Raw genomic sequence first — 21,121 nt, forward strand, 5'->3', positions numbered from 1 at the left:
CAGCCAAGGTACCAGCCCCCAAACTCATTCTGACGCCTCTGACACGTAGCAAGTCTTAATCAGGGTGCAGTCATGAGATAACGGCCACACCGAAGCCTGCTGCATAAGCGGCATGCTTATCTCAAGCAAACAATACGAAGATAAGGGCCATCTACGCATTGCTGAGAGAACAGCGCGTAAAATAACCAAGAGAGGAAAGGAGATAACATGTACCCCTGTGCTTGCAAGGGTCAAGAATAGTAAAGCTATCCCGCGGTGACAAGCCTAGAGAGAAAATGGTCAGAAAGCACACGAGCACCATAAAAAAGGGCCCTCCTACTATGGAGGAACGCTATTCGGAATTTGGTAATTTGCTTACTCGGCAGTGGAGCAGGACAGTGTGCCAGCCAATCGGCAGCAGACAAGCGGAAGCTAGCAATATTCCTGCGGCGGCTGTGAGTGGCTGAAATAGATGGGTGGGATGCTAGTTGCGTCATTGCGCAGCGACGCTAGAGTGCAAAGATTTCAATATTGATTACACCCCGCCTGTGCACTATATCTCATTGGCTGCGCATGGTTGCAACCACGCGGGTAACTATGGCTAAGACGCGCGCTAAATCGTGGGTTTCTCTCAGGCCCCGGCAAATTACAACGCGCTAGCGTGCAATTCTTGCAGCCGCTGCCACACGCGCTCTTGATTGATCGATGGCAACGTGGGAGTCTGTAGCTATCTCCGCCTAGCGCCAATCAGCCATCCCGTTCCCCCTCCCTAGTTCCCGATCGGGAAAGTTTTCACTCGCATGATGGAACGGCCCCGATCCACTTATCTTTGCTCTCATTCGGGACAAAATTTTTCGTAGGCTTTAATAAGCTTTAGTTTTTCCCTCTTTCTTTTCATCTGTTTTCACTCTTCCCCTCCCTTTCTGCTTCCTGTGTAGAGTCAGGAACTACGAGCTTGCCCGTGCGACTTTTACGGCCTCAAATTTTTCTCCGCGTGATCGAGAGGCAGTCCATGGACCAACATACGCTTATTGAACTCCCATCGCAACGCAAGAGGATAGTACGCTATTTCAAGTAGCGGTAAAAACTACGACAGTGTATACGAAGAGTATAAATTTATATACTCACGCCCCAAACAACATAAACAACGCCTAACGCGACAAACCTTGGAACAAATCAAGCGAAAGCAACAAGTTAATCACAATCTGGTAAACAAAAATGTCGGCCTCCAATAGCGAAAAGAACTCCCTGGACAAGAACACTGCGTCACCCAATGCGCCCGGACCAGTGAAAAAAAACAACCAGCGCATTCTTCAGCTAGATGAACTTTCTGACGCTGATAGAGCCTTGGCCGAGCAATTCGGTTACCAACCGGTACGCCCATCACACTCTCTCAGTCTAGCATTCTACATGTAGTTTCGGACAGAGCTTGGCCCCAGCATCTCAAACCCCTTTGAGCAATCAAGAAGAACATTGTTATTAACACAAAGCAGGTCTTCAAGCGCGAATTCGGTTATCTATCCACGTTTTCGTTCGCTTTCAGTATTTCTGGCCTCTTTGCCACCATCGCGACTACCTTTTCGTATCCCCTCGAAGCCGGAGGCTCCTCCGCTGTAATTTGGTGTTGGCTGATTTCCGGTTTTGGTTGTATGTGTATTGCTGCCTCGGTTTCCGAATTAGTTTCGGCCTACCCAACAAGCGGTGGCCTGTATTTCACCGTCTCCCGTCTTGCTCCCTCGCGATGGGTGCCATCAATTAGCTGGCTCACAGGTTGGATCAACCTGCTGGGTCAGGTCGCTGGTGTTGCTTCGTCAGAGTACGGAGCGGCCCAAATGCTGTTGGCGGCAGTGTCTATGGGCCGGGACTTCACCTGGAGTCCATCAACTGGAGAAACTGTCGGCGTAATGGCTGGTTTGACTGTTCTGTGTGGTATTCTCAACTCCATACCTACCGGTTGGATGGAGAAGATGACTAGGTCGTATGTCATTTTCCACTTGCTTGTGGTAGTCACCTGCAGTATTGCGCTGCTAGCCAAAACCGAAGACAGACACGATGCAAAGTACGTCTTTACCAATATTGACAATGCGTCTGGATGGACTCCAAACGGCTTCGCGTATCTATTTGGATTCTTGTCTGTCTCGTGGACAATGACCGATTATGATGCGACAGCACACATCGCCGAAGAGTGAGTTGTATACTCTCTTTTATCTCCCCTGTAATTTAATCTGCTAAGCATGTATTAGGATCCAAAATCCGGAAGTCAAAGCCCCCTGGGCAATCTTCCTTGCTATGGCCACTGTCTATGTTGTCGGGTGGCTGTTCAACATTGTATTGTGTTTCTGTATGGGCGACCCAAGTACAATCCTCAACTCTCCTATGGATCAGCCCGTGGCCCAGATTTTCTACAACAGTCTTGGCAAGGCTGGCGGTCTCGTTTATGCTTCATGCGCCGTTGTCCTCTTGCAATTTATTTGCCTCACTGCCACTCAATCTCTCGCTCGTACGGTCTTTGCCTTTTCTCGCGACCGCTTGCTCCCGTTTTCCAATATCTGGGCCAAGGTCAACCCTATAACCGGAACTCCGCTCTACGCCGTGTGGTTCTCCGTCTTCTGGTGCATTGCCATCAACTTGATCGCTCTTGGTAATTATGCCGCTATCGAGGGTGTCTTCAACATCACTGCCATTGCCCTTGACTGGTCGTACATGATTCCCGTGATTTGCAAGATGGTTTTTGGTCGATTCGAACCTGGCCCGTGGCACATGGGTAAATTTTCGTACTGGGTCAATCTTTGGGCTGTCTTGTGGACGGCTTTTGTCTCGGTCATTTTCTTCTTCCCAACGGCGCAACCTGTTACTGCTGAAAACATGAATTATGCCATTGCCTTCATGGCCTTCATTTTCCTCTGTTCTACCGTTTACTGGTTTATAAGAGGAAGGAAGTTCTATGTTGGTCCACTCAAGGAAACCACAATTCAGGGAGAGGGTGGCATTTTGGAGGCGGTTTCTGTCAAAAATACAGAGCAAAAAGAACAAACTATTTCGGCTTGATCTGACAGTCATCAATCTAAATATCTGTGATATGTATGATGCAAGTGACTTGGCTTTGCAATTTCTGGAATATTATCGAAGCAGCGCCCTTTAAGCCTTCATCCATCTATCTGTATTTTGTACTATGTAATACTATATACCATGTCAGAAGAAGCTTAGAAATGAATTCAAATTAAAAAACTTGATTAGAGAGGTATTCCTTTGCCATAGTGGATTGTCTCGTGATTCTTTAACGGCTTGATTATACAACGAGTGATCCCATTGCTGATCACGTAGTATCCTGCCGATCATTATACATAGAACATGACACCGCAATATAGTCCATGAGAATCCAAGATCTCGACGTTAGGATCATACATAATACATGCACATATGGACTTACTAGGCGGACACCCCTTATTATAGAGACACACCCCAATAAGCTATACACTTTCGGATGAGTAAAGTAACTGGTGTATACTCCCACCATATGCCTATGCGTCCAAAGGCTAATCCGTTTAGGATTGCTGTCATCCACTCCAATTCAGGCCACTTTCAGGAACGTCGGCAACTGAGGAGACCATGAGCTAGCTATCTGTGGCTCACCAGAAGACCGAGCCTAAAAGCATTAACCTGCTGAGGCACCCCACGAAGCCTTAGCTGTATAAGATCAAAGTGATATTGTTACCCTCCAAAGCGGCTGGGTTCACCTGTAGACTTTTGAGAGAATCAATGCATGTATGAACAGGATCATTTTCAGGATTTCAACATAAGGCAGGCCTGTAGCTGTTTCATCAATTCGTCTCTCACCCTGAACTCATGGAAATGGGAATGCATTCCAGGCTTCTACTCACGCCGGCCACAAAACCTCTATACCAAACCCTCTTATTCAAATAGCAGTAGTCTTGGCTCACCACGTTCCCCCCTCATAAGGATAGGTGTATCTCTTTTCCCCCTTCCTCTCCTTGCAATCCATATACTCAACCAGTTTCTGGTCAACCAAGTGCCTTAGATCCAGACTCTGGCCATGCTGCTGATCTTGGTCAATGGTGAGGGCATTGACACTCACATACCCCGTCTTCTGCTCCAGGTACAGAGCCGGATCCATCCGCCACACAGATAGCCTATCTCGCCCTTCAAATCTCTTCGGCGAGATTGCCTTGTCAACCAGGTCCCTGCTGATCTCATCCTTTATCCACGGCCCTGCGGTCGCGAAGCACCGCACACCGCATGTAGGGCAAAAGAACCACTGCACGTGACCGCTGCCGCAGCGATAATCACCTATTGATTCGAGATCAGGCGGAGCTAAGACGAAAAACTGATTCGCTGCGTCCGGGAGGCGCATATGAAAGTAACCCATTTTCTGGCAGGTCGTGCAATTGCATTTGTAGAAGCGGGCGCGTGATGGCGTCGATTGATGGGGGTTAGGCGCCTTGGCTGGTGGCAGGGGGATCACTGCCACATATTGGATAAAACCGCAGTGGCAGGAGCCACTGTACGGAAGGGCAGACTGTGACTGTGACGAGGTGGACATACTTATTGTAAGTGAATGTTTGGTATTGTAAGGTCGTGGCATTTTTTATATGCATCGGTCAATTAGTGCTCATGTTGCTGCCTAAACTGATTAGTGCGATTGCGCTATCTCTATAACACGGGGTGTACAAATAACCAATCAGGGTGCTCACAGCTCTCATAGGGCTACGGGTTTTGCGGATTTACGCTTAACTCCGGCGACAGCTCGGCAGGACAATTACCCCGGACGATTGCCGCATTAGGCAATTCTGAATGAAAGTCGCCATGTGCTTCGCTCGCGAACCTATTCTGCACATGAATTTATAACGCTTGGGATCCCCCTTTCCCTTCGCCATTCTTTAGGATCAATTGACTTACGTCTTCCGGTTTGAATTAAAGAGAGGACCTTCTGACAAGCAACAATGCCTTCGTCCAAAAACATCAATTCCTATCTTGAGGAAATTAAGAAGGATCAGTCCAAAACCCTTGGATTGTCAATTGGCCCGCACAAAGATGTTGCAACAGGCGCAAAGATTCCGAAAGCAGGTATGTTCAATTCCATCCAAGAGCTTTGCTTTTTGGAAAGTGAAGAAGACGCCGTTGCATACATTAGGTACTAATTTACATCATCTAGACGGACAAAGCCCACCAGAGCTACGCCTCCCTGCCTCTCTGGCTTTCTCTACAGACACCTACATCATGATAGCTATTGACATCGACGCTCCATTCGTGTCCTGGCCCGGTCTCGGCCCCATCCTGCACTGGGTGCAGCCGGGTTTCAAGCACGACCCAAGTACAGGGGTGTTGACTTCCTCAGAACCATTCATTGCCAACTACATTGGACCAGCGCCGCCGCCACCGAGCTCACCGCATCGCTACTGCTTTTTCCTGTACAAGCAGCCGGAGTCGCTGGATGTGAGCAAGTATGCGCCAAAGGATGGCAAGAAAGTGGGTAATTTTGCGCGCATGTGGTTCGACTTGGAGAAGTATGAGAAGGAGTTGGGCTTGACAGGGGGAATTGTGGCGGGGAACTATTTCGTGAGTAACTAGATCTTTGGTATGTAGGATTCGTGTTTTGATTTCTGCATGTTTTTTTTTTTTTCTTTTCTTTTTTTCAGAAGCAAGATATCCCTGTTCGAACTAGTTAGTTTCCTTGGAAGAATCAATACAATGAAGTTTGGTAAAGTTTGTACTATCCAGGTATACAGTGCGTACGTAAGTGTGACTCTGACATGTAATGTTTGACATCGAAATGATAGCTGCTAAGTTATAACTACATACATTCCATTAGTCACCTCGAAACTTGGAACGCATTAGAATGGGAGATATCGACATATTGGACCAATTATGTAGTACAGACAGCAGTAAAACTCGGTCACGCTATGTATACTAGTATTGCAGGTAGAGGACCTAGGGCTAGCCTAGAATTGTACAATGCCTGATCAATAAAGCGCACCATATTGCAACATTCTCAATGATAATTCATAGTAGAGGGTTGAGTGGTGTTTTCAACTTTCTTGGTTCTGGTTTTCGGTTTGGATATTGATATATCTACGTAATGGGCTTAAGGGGGCTGCATGCTTATGAAATGATTTCAATTAGAATGATTTAACGCAAAATTAGGGATACAAAATCGCAATAATATCTGGTGTCATCATGTTCATTCTGCGAGATATTGATCCAATACACGTGGCCATTGTTGCTCTATCCTCAAGGAGGCATTGGTTCCGTTCATAATGGCGAGGATTGGCAGTAGTATACTGCTGGTCATTCTATCTATTGGAGGTAGATCTATAGCAAATTTCTTGATCGTACAACACATGCTGAAACCATATCGCAGATACGCACGTAAAACTCTGTCGTGCGCAGCGGTTTCCAAAAGGGGAACCGCCGGGGCAAACTATGAAACGAGATACCATAAGTCTTGTATGCCTCTTTGGGACCGCCATGCACTCACATCTAATATGCTCCATAGACTGTGGTGGGCCTGAGGCTCAAACAGGAGGCAGCAACTTCCCATCAATCTAATACGCCGCTGCCCTTCACACGCATCTTCTTCACTTCTCGAGTCAAACGATGTGACAACGGAGCATTACACCTGAAAAAGCACAATTTACACGACTCCTAGAAAAGCTCTATAAGGGACCCTTTTTGGCGCCATATTAGACAAAACTCTACTGTTACGATGGCATCGCTAGAACCTGGCCCCTCTGTGCCAACCGCCAGTGCACATCCACCTGGCACTGCACCAGCAGACCTAACTTCTGGTGCCATTTCTGCTACCGTTGAAGAGAAATTTTATGATCCTCAGCGCCTTGATCTACTCAATCGTCTAGTTCAACTGATAGGATTAACGTCTTTCCCCTCCGCCTGGGCTTGCCTATGGCTGTCCGACATCGAACGGTTTGAGACTTTGATTCACGCAGTCACCGCAGATCCTGCCTCTGGCCATACGACCCTTCGTGGACATTTAGAAACCAATAACCTCATAACATTGCTGCCTACTTGTACATCCATCTGCCCTATGTTTTCCAGCGCTCACGTTTTCTTTCTAGCTTTGAATAGGGCTGTCAAAAACTCGCAACGTGCAACAGTCGAACGCCAGCACTTCGATTCCGACGATTTCTGGGTCAAATGTGGCCATCCCATCAACCCTGAAACGCAAACTAGACGAATTGGAAATGTCTGGGGGCTCTCGGAAACGATCTGCACAGGCAGTCACAACAGTGGGTTTCTACCAGCGTTCCTTGCCATTTTTACAACCCCTCACTGACTAGTGGTAGTGCAACGAGAGAGATGGGAATGCCTGTGTTTTGACTAAAGACGGCACACACGACGTGGCGCATATATACCCGTTCAGTCTACACAACAGTCGTCCGGATGACACTTTTCGTACTAGCTTTTGGGCACTATTAGGCACGTTTTGGTCCGAACGCCGCCTTCAGTCCTGGAAACAAGCAGTCTTTCCCAACGGGGGTTATGACGAACTTTGTTACAATATGATCAGCCTTTCTCCAAGTGCACATCGGTACTATGGTAAAGCGTACTTCGTTCTCAAGCCGATCTCCCTTTCTGATGACCAGAAACGATTTGTCGTTCAGTTTTTCTGGTTATCCTGCGGAGATTTCAGAGGAAATCCCAGGTCTTTGGTAATTCTGGAAACCAGGCCACCGCTGGGCGTTATGGGTTCTGTGGGACCTGCTCGTTCTCGATTGTGGAATCATGAAACCGGAGAGCCAATCCGTTCTGGCGACATGATTACCTTGGAGACCCACGATCCTATTTCTCACCCCCTGCCAGAATGGGAAATCATGGAGATGCAGTGGTTCCTCCACCGGGCAGCAGCCATCAGTGCAGCTGCTGATGTGAACGATGACTATTATGACGATGACGGCAATGTGATTGGGGCACTAGCTAAGGACCTCGCCGAAATGGAGGATGACGACTACGTGACTGAATTTGGATCTACCTATAGTGAACCTGAATCACACTCGTCTGATCCGTCTTCTGTCTCGACTGGCTTGCATAAAGCGACTGCCGGTGCACGTTCTTCACTTGATACCGTGACCGAATCTTCGATGGACGTCGAAGGTCAGTGATTGTGTAGCATAACAGTCCGTCGTGTTTTTATGGGACAGGTTTTACAATAGCAGATCGAAGCACTCTATCATTTCTTTGAGTTTCAATTTCCAATCCTATGCGAACAGTTCATCTTGCTTCCTTTTTCTTGCTCTTGACATCAAACTATTCCCATCCCTAACATGTACGCATCCTGACTGCTTCTCCTCTCGATATACAAAGAAAGCAAAGCAATCGTCAAGGGCCTAGTGACATCTTACCAAAGCAGACGCATGTCATAATAGGACCACAGACCGAGCCTGGCATATCTGCTACACAACAGTCTGTTGCAATAAGTGTGGGGTTTTGTATTTCATTTCTATCCAATTACACTAGCTTAACCATTCACCAGTGCAACTGTACCGGTAATATAGCAGAGCTTCGCTGTGCTAATCAGCTGATTTGATGCTGATCTAAGCTTTTGATCTGGTATGAGAGTAGATATTCGAAATAATGGTATTAGTATTACACATAATAAAACACGCTATTTATCTCCTTTTGGAGAGGAAAAATATACATGAAATTATATGGTACAATATCTACAAGTAGACGATCAACCAGTCAATCGACACAAATTATGTGCCATCATATGATGACAACAACGTAAAACTTTTTTCAAACACCCTAACCCACGGGGCTCTTGCATGTGAACGAAGTAGTGACACTTGAGGCGTATGCCGCTTTCAATGTCTCAATAGACGAGTAAGCACCTAACCCAGCGAGAGCCAAAGCACCAAGACAGTAAAAGATGTTGAAGATGCTCATGTAGAAATATTTGTTGGTAGCCCAGCCGGGGAAGAAGAGGCCTCGGACAAAGCGTTTGAAGCCGGAGTCTTTGCGAATGGTTTCTCCGGTTTCCGGCTGGAAGCCTTCACCCTCCTGCATGGCAAACTTCTTGATCCAGAATGCGGTAGCAAGGAATGGTGGGAAAGTGTAGGTGAAGTGCAGAATACAGAACGAGGCAACAACGGATGTCAGGCCAGAGAAGTTGGGAATGGCAGCAGCAATGACAAAGGCAACAGCCCAATAAATTGGGATGATAGCGACCCAGGAGATCTTTCCGCGCTTGGTGGTGAGAGGAGGGAAGCGGAGAAACTCGACGAAGATGCTGTTGTAGAGCACCTTGACACCAATGTTTCCATACAAAGCAGCAGCAATGACAGCGCTCACCATGGCGAAAACATTACCGGCAGTCTGAATGGCATATCCACCAACACCCAAGTAACTAGGGTTGACAACGTACTGTCCCTGGTATCCGTACATGAACAGACCGTAGAACATGTACCAGAAGTAGATGAAGGCCTGAGCAGCCCACATGCCAGTCAAGAAGTCTTTGGGTCGTTTCATCTCGGCCATGAACTCGGGGAAAACCATAGCACCACCGTAAGAGAAGACAGCGTTCATGGCCCCGCTAATAGAGCTAGCAAAGCCACCGGTGTTGGGAAGACCGCCAGAAGTAGTGACAGGTGGATAGACTCCTTCAGCGTTGGGAGTGACAAGAGCACCGCCGTTAATGGAAATACCAGCGGATGAGCCAATGGCCTGGTAGTTAGGCGGGCTGTGGGCAGCACCACCCATACTGATGAACATGCAGATCAAGTTTATCCAGACAGCAGCATTGGCGATCCAGCCGAATTTCTGCAAGGTACGAATCTGACCGACGATGAAGCCGACAATGGCCCAGATCAAGCAGCAAACAATGAAGCAGAGCTTGTACTTTGAAACTTCGGACAGGGCTTCTCCGTTGGAGATGACAATCAAACCAACATTGAGAATCAGCTGAATGCTCTGCAAGATGTTACACAAGTAGCGCATCCATGGACCATAAAGACGGAAACCGAGATCTCCAAAATGGCGAATGGGGAACTGGAAGGAGTCGAGACCCATAAAGCAGACCCAGAGCAGGTAGCCGGAGTAAATGGCCAGAGCAGCGAAGACGGTGAAAAGGGCAACACCAGGACTAAAACTACGGTCAGTTTCTATTTGTCTTTTTTTTTTTTCAAGAGAGAGCATGTTCTAGAGCCACTCACCCCCAGCCCATACTTCCAAAGGCATATGGAAGACCGAAAGGACCCAGAATATCAGTTGTAATCAGGTAGAAAATGGCACCGCGAGTGGCAGTACGAAGGGCACGAGAGGCGTTGGTCCACTCGTCATCGGAGACGTTGGCAGTCGCCGTGGAATTGTTGGCGGCGGGGTCCTTCTGCTCAGTACTGACCTGGACACCAGAGTCGGACTTGGAGGGGAAGATAAGGGAGATCCAACCGCGCTCCTGGTCATGGTCGACATAGGTATCCTCCTCGGCACGAGCCAGCTGGGCATAGTAGTTGTACTCCTCGAACGAGACGGAAGTATCGTGGATGGGACGGTGCTGGGGACGGATTCCTCCGCGTGCTTCCACAGCATCGGCAATATCACGCTCCTTCTCGTGAAGGCGCGGATCGCCACCGTCACCAATGAGGCTGGCGGGTTGAGCCATGATGATTCGGGAGACGAAAAGGGACGACGAGACAAAAGGGCTGTTCAACAGCTACGTGGCTGTCTTCTTCCCTCAGCGATTGACTTGAGCTGCCTGGCTTGCAGAGAAGAAGAAGAGAGGGAAAAGAAAGGGCCGCGATGCTCTCTTAATAAACGGCTGGCGGTGGGGAAGGAGCGGCGAAAACGGCAGGTGGGAAGGCGATAAGCAGCGCACAAGGAAGGCACGACGATTTGTCGGTCAGAATCTTCAAACTCTGCTTTCTGCACGTTTGACGCTGCAAGAAAAAAAGTTCCATCCCTTCGAGAAATTCAAGTTGGCTGGTGGGTCGGCGGCCAGAGCGGGGAAATCCTGGGCGCAAAGCTGCTTCTGATTGGCTGTGCAGAATGTGCATGTTGATTTTGACTTTCTTGGCCATTCCAGAACGAACTAGCCCCGGTACTTAGTCCGGAATGGGACTAAGGAGCTGCCGGATTTGGCACGGAGATCTCTGCGCTAGGCGTAACTAAACCTAAGAAGACATATGCTATGCAGCAAGTGGCAATATGCCCAGTCTTGTCTCTTGCAAGTCCTTAGTCCGTATAGAGGACCAGGGTGTGACAAGGAAATACGACCCCGTTTCTCGCTTGTGCGAACCCCTTTGCATTGTATGTAACCTAGCGAAAATGCCGCCAGATCTGACCCACAGCGAACATGCGGCTAAGCAAATCTCTTTTTCTTTTACTAAAACGAATCCACTATCTGCTGCCGGATCGGGTGATGCAACACGTGGAAAGCAGAACCAGCCTCCAGTGGGCATACAATTCGTATATATTTGTCCTGATTTATCATCGTATGAGTGTGGACTGATTCCTTCAACCACTATCAGCAACCAATAGCAACGCTTCTTTGCTCCAACATGGCTTGACTATATGGTATACTCGGTACGTAGTACGGAGTATACAGTATCATATGGCGCTGTGGCGCACATTGTGTGGTCAGACCGCTTCCAATAACTCGACGCCAACGCCAGGCAAAAAGCTTCTATCATTCACGCCATTTTACAAGCTTTGGCATAATATTAATGACCTTCCTTATTGTTTCTAGTGGAAGCAATGCGTGCCGGCACGTCTTTGGCCAGGGTCATGGAACGATGAAAATTCAAAAGCGGTAATATTCCAGAAACATGGAACTGGCCAAGCATCTCGGCCCGAAACGAAAATTTTCACTTCCTCGAACTTGGTTCAAAGGCCGGAAATAATCCCAACAGGCATGACAAGTTTGTTTGATTTGTATAATTCTATTCCATTATTCACCGTGATGATTATGCTTTATCGGCCAGCGCCGGTGGCGAGCAACACACGGAGTAGTAATAAGCAGCACGCTTTTGATTCGTGCTACCGTTCGCCACTGGTAGGCGTGCTAGAGAAAGTTTATAAGGGAGATGTCTCACTGATTTTGACAGCCGGATCAGATAGGAAACCCGCATGGTAAAAAGGTTGGCCTTGATTGACTTTTTGCTGAGAAAGCTTGGAAAGCTTAGTACATACGGCTACGAACACTGTAGTCACTCCAGAGTTCACGTGAGCCAAGCCACCAAACTTGGCGCAGAACAACATTCCCTTCTGCCTGTTTCCCTGATTCAGGAGCAATGAGTGCGTCGTCATGCAGTAACCATGTCGTATATGCGTCACGTTGCAGTAGTAACAGTTAGTCGTCGATCACGCTATGTACTAAAATCCAACAGCGGGCAGGCCTACGGCAGCCTATTCGTACAACCTTGCCAAAATTTGTAATGTATTGAAATATGATAATGCTATAGAAAATAAAACAATGCCTATGTAGCTTGCTTATAGCAGGAGTTAATCTGTTTATGGATTAGTCTATATATATATGGAACTATATAACCTAATTTTGTTTCTATATAGAGTCCTTTAACAACTTTGAAATTCATTAATATCATGAACGTTCTCATGGATTTTTAGTATATTAAAATATTTTAATTTATAAGCTTATTAAGGTCTAATCTAACTTCTTTAAACCTATTAACTTATCTTTCCTTCTTATAATCTACTAAAAATTCTTCTTTATCAAGTAGAGTAAGCAACACAATATAATTATCTTATTTTAATTAAATTATATTTAGCTTATTAACTTAAAATTAGATTTTAATTTAATTAATTAATTTAAAATATTAAAAATTGCTAGTTATTGAGTAATAAATAAGATAATAGATAATTCTTATAATTATGTTCTATCTAATCAGTAAGATTATTCTTAGGTAATCTTTTTTTAAAAGTTAATATATAAATAGAATCTTTTTCTTACTCATATTATTTATTAAAAAAGTAGATATCTATTCTGGGTAATTAGGTTAAAAAAAGAGTTTTAAGATATAAGAATTTTAGAACTTTTTTTATAATAGTATTTTTTTAGATAATTCTTTTTAAAAACTAATATATAAATAAAACCCTTTTCTTATTTATTTTATCTATTAAAGAAATAGATATCTATTTTAGATAGATTAAAAAAAAGATTTTAAAATATAAGAATTTTAGAATTTTTTTTATAATAGTACCTTAGACAATAGAGAGACTAATAATTAAAAGTTATAATAATAAAATAAACTTTAATAATATAGAATCTAAAAATCCTATTAATAATCTCTCTAAATTGCTAAAAAATAGTTTTAAAATTTTAAATTTATTCTTAAATAGTGAATTATCTAGTCTATTACTAAGTGATAAATTAGATAATAAGATAAATTTTAAAAAGAAGCCTATAAAAAAGATAATAATAGTTTAGAAAGATATTACTTATAAGTTTTTATTATTTCTAGATTTAACTTTTTACTAATATAGAGAATAGTGAAAAAAATTCTTAAGAATCTAAACAAGAATGTTTTAGTCTTATAGTAATATCTTAAGCTTATATCTAATAAAAAATAGAAAATTTAATTATAAAGCCTGAACTTTCTTTTTTATTAGAAAGAATTATAGAATTGCTAGCTCTCTAAATAAAAAAAGTAATATTATAATTCTAGTATTAAATAAATTCTCTTAATTATATATATTAAAGCAGAGGATTTTAATAAGAAATATATTAATAAAAATAACTAAAATAATATTTATTATTATGTATATTTTATATACCAAATCTTATAAAGAAATCTTAATTATATAGATAGACTTTTTAGATTTTATTTTATAGGTCTTAATAAAGCTGAATACTATCTTTAGACTACTATAAAATATATCTAATATAAGTTTGCACTATCTTAGTGATATAAGCTTTTAGATAGCTATATATTACTATATAAGGAAACTTATAAGAAAAAGGGTTATTCTATTAAATCTACTTTTTATAAGTTAAAGAAGTAGTCTAAAAAGAATTTTATATAAAATCTTATTTTAAATAATCTTGCTTTTAATCTCTTTAATCTAAATATTATTCTTACTAATAGTATAGGCTTTTTTTTAGAATTTAATATAAATACTAGCTTTAATAATAATAAAATTAATTTACTTTCTATAAATATTAAGAAAATTATAGCTTTAATTAATATTATCTTAACTAATTTTTAAAAGAAAATAATCTAATCTTATATCTAAAAGAAGTATTTAATAAAGTAGTTTAAAAAGTTTAACTTTAATAATCTATATTAGTATTTAATATTTGCTTAGATAGTTTTATATTATATAAAGCTAGATAATAAAGATAAAATCTAGATTCTATTATCTCCTAAAATTAAGAATAATAATATTAATTAGTTAAATAATAAATCTACTAGATTGAATCTAAGTAAAGCTATATAATATAGCATAGTAATAAATACTTTAATTTTTAAACTTATAGATCTGAATTCTAAAAAAAACTATAATAAAATTATTTATATTTTTAATTCTTTTAATTATTTAAAGTTTAAGAATATAATTATAGAGTAAGAAGACTATAAAGAGAAAGATATTTTTTTAAATTATTTTTTTAATATTTTAGAGTAATCTCTTGCTAATTATTAGAAGAAGCTTATATAATTAAATAATTCTAGTTTTTAATCTCTTGATTTTAATAAAATATATAGAGCTCTTTATTTTATAATAGCTAAAAAGAATAATAATATTTTTATTTAGACTTATTATAAATATATATATTTTAATCTAAATTTAGAGATTTAGCAAGTGCTTAATATAGCTTATTTAATTAAAATAATAAAGAAAATTTATTCTAATAGATTTTTATTATTCTGTGGTGGGTTTCTTAGTAATATTATAGGACTTAGAAAGATTTTTTAAGTAATAGTTTTTATATTAGAGATAAGTCTTGTATTTATTAAAAAAAAGTTTTAGAATTCTTTTTTAGTCTTTTTTTATAATAATTTTATAAATTTTAAAATCTTTTTCTAAATAATTTTCTCTAATTTCTTATTAGCTATTATATTGATTAAAAGTTTAATAAACTGTATAAGAATCTTTAAAAAAGATAAATCTAGGTAAATGTGGTTTTAAATTAATTTATTAATTATTCCTTTTTATTGTTCTCTTTATTATTCTTACTTAATAGATTAGTAAGATATATACTATCATGAAGTATCTCTAGATATATGTATTATATAGAAACCCTAAAGCTATTAAGACTAGGATTTTTAAAAATATAAAGCTTATTAAGAATCTATTAATTTTTTTCTATAAGCTTTTTAATAGTTTATTTTCTTAATTAAACTATATTATTATAATAAGTTATAATATATTCTAGAGTTGTTATAGTCCTCCAGCTTATAAGAAATAGGAAAATTAGGAGAAAGTATATTATAAGAAGGAAGATGACTTATTTATTGCAAGGCTATAGCTAGGTGATCTTAATAGGCTTTTTTATTATATTATCTTTGATAAGGCTTATATATTATATAATATTAATAGTAGCTTGTCTATAACTATTTAATAGCTTAAAACTAATTTTTATCTTCTTTTATTAGTCATTATTTTCTATAATAATATCCTAGACTTCTGGGGCTATATGTCTCTTATTATACCTAAATAATCTGATATAATTTAGGAGGATATATAAACTTTATAGAGCTTTAATATTATAAATACTATTAATTCTTTCTTATTACCTAAGAAGTATCTAGTGAGTTTTTTAAGATTTATAATATATATATTTAAGAAATATATTTTCACAGACAACATTACTGTTTAAGTTGCAAGTGTTTATTTAAAAGATATTTTAAAGTATCTAAATATTAGATAAACTCTTTCTTTATCTATCTAAATTAGATCTGATTGCTTGATTATTAGTTCTTATATTCCCCTATCTTAGATGCATATAATCTATATTAAGTTCTTATATAATAAAAAGGCAATATATGATTAGATAGTTATTTTTTATTATAAAAACTTGATAATAAAAAAGAATGGTAAAGTTATAATAAATATAACAAAATATCAGATATTGACACTACTAACTTTCTAGCTTGATATAAAGTTTGCTAAGAAGCTTTTTATAGTAAAAATATTTAAAAATATTTTATACTTATTTTATCTTAAAACTATATATTAGAGTTTTATTTAGGTAGTCTATTCTAAAAAATTTTTTATATCTTTTTTAAAATAGTTCCAGAGAACTCATCATCTAGGAAAAGTTACTTAATTATTAGTTAATACACTCAGAACCCTTTTACAAGGCTCTTTAAAAATAAAGGCTATACTATCTATTATCATATATAATTCCCTTATTCATTAAAAGAAATAAATTATTTGATATTTCTTTCTAGCTATTTAAATGTATGTTATAGCTATTTTAAAAGAGTATAATATTAATATAAGAATATTTTATTCTAAACTTAATTAATCACAATATTAGATATTAATTATAAAATTTATCATTATAGATAAATGCTTTATTTTAGTTATATCCTTAGCTATTAATACTCTAGGATTGAACTTATATTTTTAATACAGCATTATACACTTTTTTGACTTGCCTTCTATCAAATTTATTATAGATTAAGCTATTAAATATCTTCAGCACTTTGATTAGAATTATGTGGTTATTATTTATATTTACTTAATAACTAATAATTGAAATAATATTCAGTAGTCTAAATCTGATAAGAAAGCAGTTATAAATATACTCTATAACTTAAATCTAATAATATTTAAACTTATAATTAAAAGCTCTAATAAAATTTCTATTAGTAATTTTATTATATAAAATAATACTCTTTATTAGCTAAGATCTAATAAAACTCCCTTATCTTCTAATAATACTAATAATAAAGATATTATTACTATTATTCAGAAATTGTTTATTAAGAAGATAAATATAATAAATACCTCTAAAACTTAAACTATACTTTAATATTTTTTATTTTTTATTTATATTACTTAATTTATTGCTTAGTTTATTACTTAGTTTAACTAGAATAGATATCTTTTAGTATATTATGACTTTCTCTAGATAAAGAGTAACAATTCTTATATTCTTAATAAATATCTTTATAAGAGATATTAAGAAATAGAATTTATACATTTAAAATCCTTTTTCTAATTATTTTATTATTAATATATACTCTTACATCTAGTAATAAATTTAACAATTATAAGCTTCTAGCTGTAAGATATTATAGTATCTATAAAAGAATTTATAGAATTATTATAGTAAATAATAGAGGTTATCTATATATAATTAAGTAATTAACTCATTATAATAGTTGTATATAATTATCTAATTAATACTAAGTCATCTATAGCTAAATAAGATAATCTAGCTATATTTCTAACTAGCTTAATATCTTTTTATTAATTTTTTTCTTCATAACCCTATATATTTTAACATCATGTTAGGTTGCTTAGAGATTAATCTTTTTTTTTATAAGGAATAAATTATTAATCTATACAAAGATAGCTATTTTATAAAATTAATATTAGAATTTCTTGCAAGCCACTATAAGATCTTTATTAAGAATTATACTCTTTATTATTAATTATAAGAATAAAACATTTATTATTTAGAATATATATATAAAGATTCTTCTTATTTATATATCTAGATTACTATTTTATTCTTTTAGATATATTTAATAGATAAGGAAATAATTATTGCATTAAAGAATAAAGGCTTTTAGATAAATTAATAAGTAATATAGTAAATTCATCTCAGAATAGATATATATTATTTATTTAGTACACATATATATACAGAGATAAATAATAAACTATATCTTATTATATAAACTAAACTTAATAGTGGAAGTATTAATAAGTTTGGCTATAAAATACTATATATATATTTTTACTTTAAGATACATATTATCTCTAGATATTATTTCTTTAAGCTCTTTAATGTTTTATAATTAACTTAGTATATAGAGATTATTTATTTTCTCTTATCAGAGAGATTGACCTTATTAATATTTAAAGAAGATAGAATAACTTATAATAAATTTATTAGACATTTATTATATTAGATCTAAATTATATTTAATTAATTGATAATTATAATAAATTATAACTATAAGATATTAAGATCTATGCTGCAATTAATGCTTATTTATATTATATTATTTAGATATATATTAATATTAGTAATTGTATAGCTATTAGTATTTTTCATTAATTCCTTAATATAATTAAAGATATAGGTATTCAATTTATAAAGATTAGATTAGATTAGAGGATAAAGACTTTATTTCTTGCAAGTATATATTTTGCCTTATAAAAGTAATAAGACCATAATCTTTTCTTTAATAACTATTATTAGTTTAGGATAAGTATATTAAATTAGTATATTAAAAATTGATGAAGATAGTTATTAAAAAATCTTTTATTCTTATAATAGATGAGTAATTAAATTTTTAGATTATATAATAGTACTAATACTTATTTAAAATAGGGATTTTTTGCTAAAATCTAGAAATAAGGCTTATATATTAAAAGCTGGATTATAGATTATATTATGCTTCTTACTATTTATATTCCTATATTTAGATAAAAAGTTTATTATTTTGTCTAAAAGTAAAATGTTTATAAGATATATCTATAGAAAAATTAGGAATATCTATTAATAGAAAAACCTTATATAATATATTATTATCATTTATATACTATAGATAATTTTAGAATAATACTAAATTTAGATCTCTTGAAGGAGTTATAGCAGAGAATAAATAATTAGAGTATAATAATTTTTAAAGATTATTTAATATAAGCTAATCTTAATTATAGATATTAATAAATATTTACTAGCTAAGATTATTGATTTTTATAATTTAATATTATAAAGTAGTAGATACTTTTTAAATATATTATAAAAAGACTGCTTACTAGATAATAGTTATATATATTGTTAAGCATATTAATGGTTGTGGTAAAGCTTATAGGATTACTTTAATATATAGAAGAAATCTAAGCTAGTGAAATTATTAAGGCTAATAGATGCTTAGAAGTAGTATAGTAAGGAGCTTAAGGCTTACTATTAGATTATAGAAGAATATTTTAGTATTATAAGCCATGTAATATTTATTTAGGATGAAATAGAAGAAGATTAGTCATAGTAATTAAATAAAAAATATCTTATAGTATTAATAAATATATAGATATGAGAAAGATTTCTAATTAAGAAAAATTTAATTAATAAAGATAGATTTTCTTATTTAGCTATCTTCTTATGATGTGTCTGGAAGGCTAGTGTATCTAATAGTGAATTCTTATTAGCATTAATAGAAGATTCTATATGATTAAAATGATTATTTTGTATATCTAAATCCTTGCTTTTTTTATTATCTTTTAGAATATTGAATGATTGCTTTTTGTTTGGCTGGTTAGATAATGTAATATTTAGTTTAAGCAATTCAGTTTAGTTGGTGTTGTTAGGGAGATTATTGGGATTATTATTAAAGATATCTATATGGTTATTATTATCAAATTTCTTAGAAGCATCTTAAGTGTTATGAAATGTATTAATATTAATGATTAAAGGCTTGAGTTTGATTTTTATATTACCATTATTATTATTATTATTATTATTATTATTATTATTATTATTACAGGATTCCTTAACTTTCATTTTTAGAGTATAAGTTGCTTTTTCTTTAATAGCTTTTATAAGAAATAGAAGTAGTATATTATCTATATTATTCTTATCTATCTTAATACTAATATATAGATAAATTATGAATTAATAACTCTTATTCTTTTTCTTTTTTATCACTTGAAAATATTTTATCAAAATAGACTTTAGATCCATTATAACTTATATATTACTAGATGAAATAGTAAGAGGTCTTTAATTTTTTTAGAATTATCTAGCTACTATAACTTCTTATATATCTAATATCTTATAAATATAAGATTATATATTAAAGTTCTTTATAAGTATCTCAATAAATTTATCTTTTATTTTAAAATAAGTATTAATACTTAGATTAATTAAAGTAGACATTATATAAGCCTAGTTATAAAAGATTATTTATTTCTTCTTTTTAAGTACTTTCTAGTATAGTTAGATTATTATAAGAAGTATATAAGAGGCTAGAGTAGAAATAGTTTAATTATTATATATAAGACTGCTAGCATTAGATATAGATATATTTTACTATGTTTTGAAAATAGCTTTTTAATAATTATAATAAACAGCTTGCTAATATTTTAATAGTAATTAATAAGATACTTAAAGGGTATATAATCTAGATCTAGATAGATTACTTTTTAAAGAAGAGTCTTCTAAGAGATTAATTATAAAAAGTAGTAGTACATTTATTTTAAAGATTAAGTTTATTTAATTATAGAAATTATAAACTAAATGTTTTATATATATTATATATTTATAGCCTAGATTTTTGATATAGAAAGTAGTTTATAATATTATTTAAAATAATTATAAATATAAAATAAGAAAGCAAATTAATAAGTTAGATATATAAGAATTTTATATTTAATAATATATATTAAACTTTTATTAATAAGATAGACTATTAGATAAAGAAATAATTTATTTTATTATAATACCTTATTTATTATTAACTAAGAATTAAGTTAATTAAAGATAATTAGCTAAGTATTTAATTAACTAACTTTTACTAGTTAGCTTACTAATTACTTATAGTAGTAAATTATCTTAGTAAAATTTCTTTTAAATAGTTATTCTTAATTAAATAAATATAATATTCTTATATGAGAAATAAAAAAGAATTTTTTATATTATATATAAGAGAAGTAAAGAAGTAAAAAAGGATTTTAAAACTCTTTTTATTTCTCTCTATCAAGATTTTAAGTTTATTTATTTACTGATAGGTATTTCTATACTATTAGTATGATTATTATAGAAGATTTTAATTGATTTGCACTTATGCTATCATATAATCTTTATGTGTTGTGGAATTTAGACTGTAGTTTGTGGTAAAATGTAAGTTATGTATAAAATTCATTTTGGCAAGGTTGTACGAATAGGCTGCCGTACAGGCCACTCATGATAGTCAGCCGTGCCTAGGACTCGACTAATTTTTGCTCGAACAAATGTCAACATAAGTTGCAA

At 35.5% G+C, this 21,121-nt stretch overlaps 5 protein-coding genes across 5 annotated transcripts, besides 1 other annotated feature; 3 read left to right on the forward strand and 2 right to left on the reverse strand.

The window, feature by feature from the left end:
• Nucleotides 1-1,197: 1,197 nt before the first annotated feature.
• UA08_05235 (putative amino-acid permease) lies at nucleotides 1,198-3,027 on the forward strand (the record flags this gene model as incomplete). The annotated part of the gene is made up of 3 exons (XM_020267534.1): nucleotides 1,198-1,353; nucleotides 1,473-2,164; nucleotides 2,223-3,027. 3 exons carry the CDS (start codon nucleotides 1,198-1,200, stop codon nucleotides 3,025-3,027), a joined length of 1,653 nt encoding a protein of 550 aa, XP_020119436.1.
• Nucleotides 3,028-3,916: 889 nt separating this feature from the next.
• UA08_05236 (hypothetical protein) lies at nucleotides 3,917-4,540 on the reverse strand (the record flags this gene model as incomplete). Its single annotated transcript, XM_020267536.1, has 1 exon — nucleotides 3,917-4,540. The coding sequence occupies one exon, from the start codon at nucleotides 4,538-4,540 to the stop codon at nucleotides 3,917-3,919; it is 624 nt and encodes a 207-aa protein (XP_020119856.1).
• A 400-nt stretch (nucleotides 4,541-4,940) lies between these two features.
• On the forward strand, nucleotides 4,941-5,835 carry UA08_05237 (hypothetical protein; the record flags this gene model as incomplete). Its single annotated transcript, XM_020267537.1, has 4 exons — nucleotides 4,941-5,064; nucleotides 5,153-5,556; nucleotides 5,727-5,733; nucleotides 5,810-5,835. The coding sequence occupies 4 exons, from the start codon at nucleotides 4,941-4,943 to the stop codon at nucleotides 5,833-5,835; spliced, it is 561 nt and encodes a 186-aa protein (XP_020119860.1).
• Nucleotides 5,836-6,703: 868 nt separating this feature from the next.
• UA08_05238 (hypothetical protein) lies at nucleotides 6,704-8,117 on the forward strand (the record flags this gene model as incomplete). The annotated part of the gene is made up of 3 exons (XM_020267538.1): nucleotides 6,704-7,025; nucleotides 7,084-7,244; nucleotides 7,302-8,117. The coding sequence occupies 3 exons, from the start codon at nucleotides 6,704-6,706 to the stop codon at nucleotides 8,115-8,117; spliced, it is 1,299 nt and encodes a 432-aa protein (XP_020119861.1).
• A 643-nt stretch (nucleotides 8,118-8,760) lies between these two features.
• Nucleotides 8,761-10,615, reverse strand: UA08_05239 (hypothetical protein; the record flags this gene model as incomplete). The annotated part of the gene is made up of 2 exons (XM_020267539.1): nucleotides 8,761-10,096; nucleotides 10,167-10,615. The coding sequence occupies 2 exons, from the start codon at nucleotides 10,613-10,615 to the stop codon at nucleotides 8,761-8,763; spliced, it is 1,785 nt and encodes a 594-aa protein (XP_020119862.1).
• A 1,734-nt stretch (nucleotides 10,616-12,349) lies between these two features.
• Nucleotides 12,350-21,045: a repeat region (Identified by RepeatMasker using a combination of RepBase library and repeat library created with RepeatScout).
• Nucleotides 21,046-21,121: the final 76 nt, after the last annotated feature.

The sequence above is a fragment of the Talaromyces atroroseus genome (genome assembly GCF_001907595.1).
Source record: "Talaromyces atroroseus strain IBT 11181 chromosome Unknown scaffold_6, whole genome shotgun sequence".
Lineage (NCBI taxonomy): Eukaryota > Fungi > Ascomycota > Eurotiomycetes > Eurotiales > Trichocomaceae > Talaromyces > Talaromyces atroroseus.